Source organism: Heloderma suspectum, chromosome 3 (assembly GCF_057233095.1).
Source record: "Heloderma suspectum isolate Gila_16-S chromosome 3, 16-S_ref, whole genome shotgun sequence".
Taxonomy (NCBI): Eukaryota; Metazoa; Chordata; class Lepidosauria; order Squamata; family Helodermatidae; genus Heloderma; species Heloderma suspectum.
In genome coordinates, this window is record NC_139460.1 from 17,160,225 (window position 1) to 17,168,900 (window position 8,676).

General features: G+C 43.0%; 1 protein-coding gene across 2 annotated transcripts in view; it reads right to left on the bottom strand.

Annotated features, from left to right (window-relative positions):
- The window catches only part of GRM5 (glutamate metabotropic receptor 5), a 352,105-nt gene extending 346,092 nt beyond the window's left edge, over window positions 1-6,013 (bottom strand). The window contains exon 1 of one of the 2 annotated variants that reach the window (XM_084842559.1): window positions 5,323-6,013. In XM_084842559.1, coding sequence (XP_084698685.1) covers window positions 5,323-5,995 — 673 coding nt within the window. In that variant the 5' untranslated portion in view covers window positions 5,996-6,013. The remainder of the gene's footprint in view (window positions 1-5,322) is intronic. The other variant, XM_084842558.1, reaches the window with a different exon arrangement.
- Between the last annotated feature and the right edge of the window lie 2,663 nt (window positions 6,014-8,676).

Here is an 8,676-nt window from a genome sequence, read left to right on the forward strand (position 1 = left end):
TCAGCTTCAGCAAAGCTTTTGACAAAGTGTCCCATGATATCCTGATGAGCAAACTAGCTCAAAATGGGCTAGATGAAACAACGATCCAGTGGATCCACAGTTGGCTACAGGATTAGACTCAAAGAGTGCTCATCAATGGGATTTTCTCAAACTGGGGAGAGGTAACGAGTGGGGTACCGCAGGGTTCAGTCCTGGGCCCAGTGCTCTTCAACATTTTAATTAATGTCTTGGAGGAGGAGGTGCAGGGAATGCTGATCAAATTTGCAGATAACACAAAATTGAGTGGGATGTCTTGATAGACTAGAGCACTGGGCAGAAAACAACAGAATGACATTTAATAGGGATAAATGCCAAGTTCTGCACCTAGGAAAAAGAAAACAAATGCACAGTTATAAGATGGGGGATACTTGGTTCGACAACACTACAAGCGAAAAGGATCTTGGGACTGTTGTAGAGCACAAGCTGAATATGAGCCAACAATATGATGTGGCTGCAAAAAAGGCAAATGCTATTTTGGGCTGCATTAATAGAAGCATAGCTTCCAAATCCTGGGAAGTCCTAGTTCTCCTCTACTCAGCACTGGTTAGGCCTCATCTGGACTACTGTGTCCAGTTCTGGGCACCACACTTTAAGAAGGATGCAGAGAAGCTGGAGAGGGTTCAGAGGAGGGCAACAAAAATGATCAGGGGACTGGAAACAAAGCCCTATGAAGAGAGATGGAAAGAACTGGGCATGTTTATCCTTGAAAAGAGAAGACTGAGGGGAGACATGATAGCACTCTTCAAGTACTTGAAAGGTTGTCACAGAGAGGAAGGCCAGGATCTCTTCTCCATCATCCCAGAGTGTAGGACACAGAATAATGGTCTGAAGTTACAGGAAGCCAGATTCTGGCTGAACATCAGGAAAAATGTCCTGGCTGTTAGAGCAATATGACAATGGAACCAATTACCTAGGGAGATAGTGGGCTCTCCCACACTGGAGGCATTCAAGACAAGGCTGGACAGCCACATGTCAGGGATGCTCTGACTTGGATTCCTGCATAGAGCAGGGGGTTGGACTTGATGGTCTTATAGGCCCCTTCCAACCCTAGTATTCTATTCTATGAAGAGAGGGGGTGGGGCCAGGAGAAAGGAGGTGTGGCTGTCTGGGGAACCCCAGAGGGGGCTGAGTTGGGACCACAGGTGGGCCAGATTTGGCCCTGGGCCTGAGGTTCTGCACTCATGGTTTACATAGTTAGCTCTTTGTGACACAGACCTGCTTTAAAAAAAAGAAAAAAGAATTCCATTACTCTGTAAAATAAGACATGATGATAATGATGAGTTAAAAGAAGTCCACTAATCTGACCTTCTGTTTCATCATTCATGTCACTTTCAGTCTAATATGATACTGTCAGGATTCCCCTTCCTAGAACGTGGGGTTTAGGCTGTAGACGTGGTGTCATTGAAAGATACATTTAAATTTAAGTAGGAAAACACAAAACAAAACTAATCCGCAGTCATTCTTTTTCCAGTTAGGGAACTGGATGAATACTAAACTGGGAAGGAGCCCATGGGGCAGAAAGTAGATGGGATTCTACTGGTAAATCTGTGGGTGACTTGCAGTTGATTAGCAAGGGTTTCTGACTCCCAACTGTTTAATAATAGCAATCCCAAAAGGATTTCTTCCACCTAAATTAGGCTGCTGAAATAAAGTAAACCTTGGCGGTAACCAGGAATGGACGTCTGTGTGAAAGGACTGTGTGCTTTGTTCTGTTCTACTTACCGAAAACAAATTCCTAGGCTCAGAATGTGATCAGAGGTACCCTGGTTCCTTAATTCTATTTATTTATTTTATTTATTTAAAACATTTCTATCCCGCCCTATATCATTAAGATCTCAGGGCGGCATACAGATAAAATCAGTTTAAACAGTATAAGACAATAAATTATTTAAACACCTAAAAACATATTAAACTATTAAACAAACTAATACCAGTTAAAATCTAAAACAATAAAACAGTTAAAACAATGTGCTAGGGAATGCATTTAGCCCTCAAAGGCTTTGGTAAAAAGCCATGTTTTTACTTGGCGCCAAAACAAGACCAATGTCTGCGCCAATTGGGCCTCCAAGGGGAGGGCATTCCAGAACTGGGGTGCCACAGCAGAGAAGGCCCTCTTCCATGTCCCACCATAGTGTATGTCTCGTACTGGTGGATGCAGAGGAGGACCCCTTCAACAGATTTCAGTTCTCGGGCAGGCATATATAGGGAGAGGTGCTCCCTCAAATATCAAGGTCCCAAGCCGCTTAGGGCTTTAAATGTCATCACCAAAACCTTGAATTTTGAACAAAAGCGTATTGGCAGCCAGTGCAATTCCTTTACAGCTGGTGTTACATGGCTTTTATGCGGTGTTCCGGTCAGCAGTCCAGCTGCTGAACTTTGCTCTAGCTGCAACTTCTGGGGGTATGTCTTTCACATCTGGTTCTGGTTGGATCTGGGGGTTCTAGAAAAAACGAAGTATATCCTGCAAGCCTGAATTCTGCCCACCCCTGCATTAAAGGCTGAGAAAGCCAAGTTTGAGAAGTCCTGCACTGAGCAGGGGGTTGGACTCGATGGCCTTGTAGGCCCCTTCCAACCCTACTATTCTATGATTCTATAAGTGTTGTAATAATCCAGAAAGGGAGGAGCCTAAGACAAGGGTTCTCACTAAGACAATGAACCTTTTCTAGGCTATACCACTTATGTCTCTCGTCTGAGGCTTCTGTGACTGAATGCTCCTTCATAACCACAGCAATAACCGCCTACACAGAAAACAGGCAAGTCAGAGAGAAAGCTAAGCTAGAACCCATCACTCTAATATCTAGTTTTCTATCTGGATGGACTTGTCTTTTCTTTTCTTTTTTGTATATTCAGTTTTAAGCCCACACCTGCAACATGAAGTGGCACAATCCAGACTCAGGGGTTACCATTTCAGTGGGATGTGTTTTATTTTATTTATTTGTTTGTTTAATTTATATCCCGCCTTTTTTCCTCCTTAAGGAACCCGAGGCGGCGTACATAATCCTCCTCCTCTCCATTTCAGTCTCACAACAACAACCCTGTGAGGTGGGTTGGGCTGAGAGTCTGTGACTGGCCCAAAGTTACCCAGTGAGCTTCCATGGCTGAGTGGGGACCAGAACCCAGATCTCCCCACTCCCGGTCCAGCACTCTAGCCACTACTCCACACTGGCTCTTGATGTTGTCATCAAGACTAGTACATCTTGGCTTGGAGATATGAGTCTCAGGGGCTGGTAATGCTCACCCCAAATGTGAGGTGAACATTTTGATCCCTGAATTCAATGGAGGCTGATGGCTCCGATTTCGGTGGGACTGTGAATCCATTCTGGGTTTCAGTCAAAACCAGCCAGAACTCTCAAGGAACTATTCAAGCACTGAACCCTATCTCCAAAATATGTTAAGTACCTTGAATAGCTCCTTTAGGGTTCTGCCTGAAATCCAGAATGGATTTACAGCCCCACTGAAATCAGAGCCACCAGCCTCCACTGCCTGAATTCTTCTCCATCTTGGATGTCAATCTCAGGCACTAAAGAATTCCCTCTAAACCCCGAACCCTCTTCCTCCTGCCCATTGATCCACCCAATCTTCTCCCTCTTTCCCTCCCAACCTAAGTACTAGGTTTGGTGCTCTTCTGCCATCACTAAGAAGTCAATTCTCTCCCCTCTCCCCCTATTTGGTGGCAGCCCTCCAGTGGAAAGTTGTGGAGAGAAGAAAGGGAAGGATATATCCCCCCCCCCATTCTCATACACCTGAAATGCTGTTACTCAAGAGCTCCAGGTCACCTGCGATTGCGAACAGCCCCTCGGAAATAAAATTTCCCCAAAGGTAAATGAAATGTCAGTAACCCTTGGGAAAATTACATTTCCCAGGGGCTAATTGCAGATGTCTTAGAGCATACCAGGTGCCATAGAAGGAAAGGAGAGAGACCTTATTCCCTCTTCCTGGAGCTTTCCCTTGGAGCACCACTATGCCATCTCAGTAAGTGGGTTGGAAGGGAAAGGGGGACATGGCTCTGGGATCATAGGGTTGGGGAGGAACCATGGGTGGGTTGGGGCTCAGTCTGAATTCAGGCTGGCTCTGAAATTATCTGATTCCATCTGCAGGAGCCCTGGGAAGAACTACAGTTCCCATAGTACCTGGCACACTTTTAGCCAGGTCAACACACCTCTACTTGGAATAACGGTACTGGACACCAGTTTCCTAAGGGAATATGGGATTATAATGGGTAAACAGAAAGTGATTTGTAATGTTACGCAAGGTGGCACTCGACTCTACTGAGAATCAAGGAAACATATACATCTGAAAATGCTAAATGCAGGAAATGGAGAATATAAAATATGCCCATGGAGAATGGACATAAGACATATTTTGTGACCCCAACCACATACAAACAATGTTGAAGACAAGTAACCAATATATCTATATATCTATATCTATAGAATTGCAGCAATAGGATCCCTGTAGGATCCATAAGTCATAGTGTTAGGTAATGTAAAATCGGAATAAATGAGATTGTATTGATTTTAATTCAGCAGTCATAGGAAGAACTTGAATAACAAAGTGCTAGAAGGCTTACCTTCAATCCAGTGTAAGGTCAACACATCTTAGTTGATCATTAGTCTCTTAAAATGAGTATATTGCATGAGGGCAAAGTTCTCAGTCAATAAACCTTTGGGTGCCGCCAACCCTGAACTTATAGAATATTATGAAAATAATTGTGGATTGGTTCAATTTGTATGGTTAGACTTGATTTGCATCTCAAACCTGTGCATGTCTTCTCTAAAGTATATCTCACTGTGTTCAATGGAGTTTATTTCCTTGTAAGCATATTGAGATATGCAGCCTTTATTAATTAATTTGTGTGGTATATTGTCTATTAACATAGAAAAGCTTTGATAGATCATAGAATCATAGGGTTGGAAGGGGCCTACAAGACCATTGAGTCCAACCCCCTGCTCAATGCAGGAAGCCTAATTCCCAGGCTGTCTCCCATCCAAGTACTAACTAGGGTTGACCCTGCTTAGCTTCCGAGATCAGATGAGATCAGGCACATCCAGCCCTATTGTGTTTATTGTAGTGATGTGCAATATTCTGAAATGTGTGCATGTATGTTGTTGCTGCTGCTGTTGTTACATTCACAATGTATAGGCAAAACAAAACAACACTAGATAATATTAAGTACTAAAACCTAGAATGTGGTATATACAATAAATATAACTACAGTAACCTGGAACATCCCCTTATCACATGAGAATGTCATATTTAGATGAAAGAAATATCCTCCCTTACCTTCAGTATGTACTGCAGACACGTAGGTCCAGTTATATCTCTTCACGATGTCCACCATAGCTCGAGCCTGTTGTGCATCAGAGGGTACCACTCTCATGAAGTATTTGAACAGGGTTTTGTCACTTAAGTCCATACTTGTGGCAGAGTAGGCAATCTGAGGTATGTTGAAAAGCTGCAACAAGTTTTGGACCTGGATTGCCACAGAGCTGGACCCAGGTCCAATGACCCCGACAATGGGTTTCTTGGCATGGAAGGAAGATGAAGATCCATCCACACATTTCATCAATCCTTCCTCCTCTTCCGCTGAGATGAGAGAATCCCGTATGAATTCGATGCTTTGCTCAAGTGCTACCGCCGAGTGCCAACATGAGTCCCTTATCTCGCAGCCTAACGTTATGTTTGGCAACAGCGTTTGGTTCTGATTAATCCTGTCTAGAGTATGGAGCATTGCCTCCACTCTCTGGATCCCATATTGCTCTCTCACTTCTCCACATTTCCTCTCATGAACCTTGTCGACGGTTGGCTGATGATGGACGGAGAACAACGCCCCAATGATAATGTCGCCGGGCATATGAGCCACCACCCTCCTTTCATTGGACTGTGCAGAAACCAAAAGACCAAAGTTCCCACAGACATCTTCCTTCAATAACAAGATGACAAGCAGAAGGAGCATTTTAGGAAACGGTTTAAGCCAGTATGGGAAACATGATGCAATGACCAGGTGAGCGGGCCGTTAAAAAGCAACAAGCAAGTCCTGTGGAGGAATTGAAGCAATCAAGTTGATGATGCTCCTCTGGATGTTTCCGAACATTTTCTACAGGATTTCTGACATCTTCTCTCCTGTTCAGAGGGAAGGATGTAATCATAGTCTTTCCAACCTTCAAGAGAAAGATGATTAAAATGTTGTTGTTGTTGTTTAAAAAACAATAATTTCTAGACCCTTGTCTAGCTAGAGCAGGGGTGAGCAGAACTAAGGTTTATCAGATCTACTTTGTTGTTTACTAGAACTCCATTTGATCCACCAACCAGAAGCAGGTGTTAAAAAGGCATGCATTTAAAATGAAAGAATAGGATGCCTCTGAGCACGTTCTGAATCTAGGATTTGTTTTCAGTATCAGAACTCTGCTCAGTCCTTTCACACAAAAGTACACTATTTGCTGTCCCCGTGCTCTCGTCATTTCAGGAGCCTAATCGAGATGGAAGAAGTCATTTTGGTATTGTGATTGTTAAACAAATGACCATCAATAGCCCATGCTGATGTACTGCAAATCACCCAGAAATCTACCAGTGGATCCTGGCCTACCTTCTGCTCCTCTCTGATCTAGTGTCACCACCAATATTTGGACAAAACCAAATCGAAGTGAACTTGGTTCGTATCCAAGTTAGTCGTTATAACTTAAGTCCCATTCATTGTAATGGCTCTACTCCAAGTAGGATTAACGCTGGATACACACCAAATTTACTTCAAAGTTAGTTATAACTTGTACCATTCATTTCAATGAGTTTACTCTAAGCAGGACTTACACTGGATACATACAACCCTGTGTGTATGTTCCTTCAAGCAAAACGTGCTCCGTCACCGCAGACTTTTAAGAAGGCCTTGAAAACATATTATTTTACCTTGGCCTTCTATTGAAATGACTGCTACTGTTGCTGCTGTTAAGAACATGGTTGGTTTTATTGTTGGTTTTAATTGTTGGTTTTATTGTTGGCTTTAAGTGTTTTTATTGTGCTTATGTTTTTAGCATGTTTAATATTTTAACCGTTTTTGTGTATTTTATTGTTGTAAGCCACCTTGGGAGGGCTTCTGCCCTGAAAGGTGGCTGAGAAATATTTCAAATAAATAAACAATAAATAGAACGTGTGGAGAATTTCAAGACAGCCCCCCAAATATCAATAAAACTAGTGTTTTGGGGGGTTTAAGGAGCTTTGTACATCCTAAAACCAGTCACCAAATTTCATCTAGGGCAAAATTATTTATTTAAACATTTTATAGCACTTGCCCACAAGCTGGAGGGGTTCACCCTAAAAGAAATTTTAAAAATGTAAACAAGTCAAAAATACAATATAAATCACAATAAAACTACAGCACAGCCTCAGAAAATGTCAATCTTCACTTGATGAAATAGGAAGGTTTTAGAAATTTTTTGAAAAGACAGCATTGATGGACCCTTTCCAAAATCTGGAGGCCATTGCTAAAAAAAAAAAAAAAAAAAGGACTGATCCTCAGCCTCTGTCCATCCAACCCTTTCACATGGAAAGAGCAGACAGCCTTTCACAACTGGGTGTCCTCCAGAGAGTTTGGCCATGCTGTCTAAGGCTGATGGGAGTTGTAATGAAAAAAATCTGGAGGGTACCATGTTAGAGAAGACTGACCTAGAACAACATGGATTATCACGAGACCTTTATTGGGATACGTAAGAGATTCTAAGGTTACTGCTCATACAATGCAGCTATTAGGGATTTGCAAGGATGTACCTATTATAGAAGTTCATTGGGTGTCCGTGTGCCCTATGTTACAGAGGATAGTCCTAGAATCATAGAATAGTATCATAGAATAGTAGGGTTGGATGGGGCCTACAAGGCCATCCTCTACTTATAGCCATGTATTTGAAGGGCTAAGTCTGTTTTAAAGATAAATAACCCTAAGAAGGGAGAGCAGGAGCCTTGAAGATGCCCAACCACAGCTAGCAAGTGGACAACAGCAAATTGAGCAGGCACACAGGTGATTACCTGGCCACAGACTTCCCCACTATGATGTGATGTATTGCATTTCTATTTAAATTAGAGTAATGATTTCTCCCCTTCATGGATCACTGCCTTGTTGTGGCGAAGGGGCTTGCGTAACTCAGTGAAGCCATAAGCTATGCCGTGCAGGGCCACCCAAAACGGACAGGTCATGGCAGAGAGTTCTGACAAAATGTGGTCCACTGGAGAAGGAAATGGCAACCCACTCCAGTATTCTTGCCAAGAAAACCCCATGGAACGTATCACAAGGCTAAAAGATATGACGCCGGAAGATGAGCCCCTCAGGTCGGAAGGTGTCCAATATGCTACTGGGGAAGAGCAGAGGGTATTTCCAAGTAGCGCCAGAAAGAGTGAAGCGGCTGGGCCAAACCCGAAAGGACACTCAGCTGTGGATGTGTCTGGCGGTGAAAAGAAAGTCAGATGCTGTAAAGAACAATATTGTTTAGGAACCTGGAATGTCAGATCAATGAATCAAGGTAAGCTGGAGGTGGTCAAACATGAGATGGCAAGATTGAACATCGACATCTTGGGAATCAGCGAACTCAAATGGACAGGCATGGGCGAATTTAATTCAGGTGACCATCATATCTACTATTGTGGGCAAGA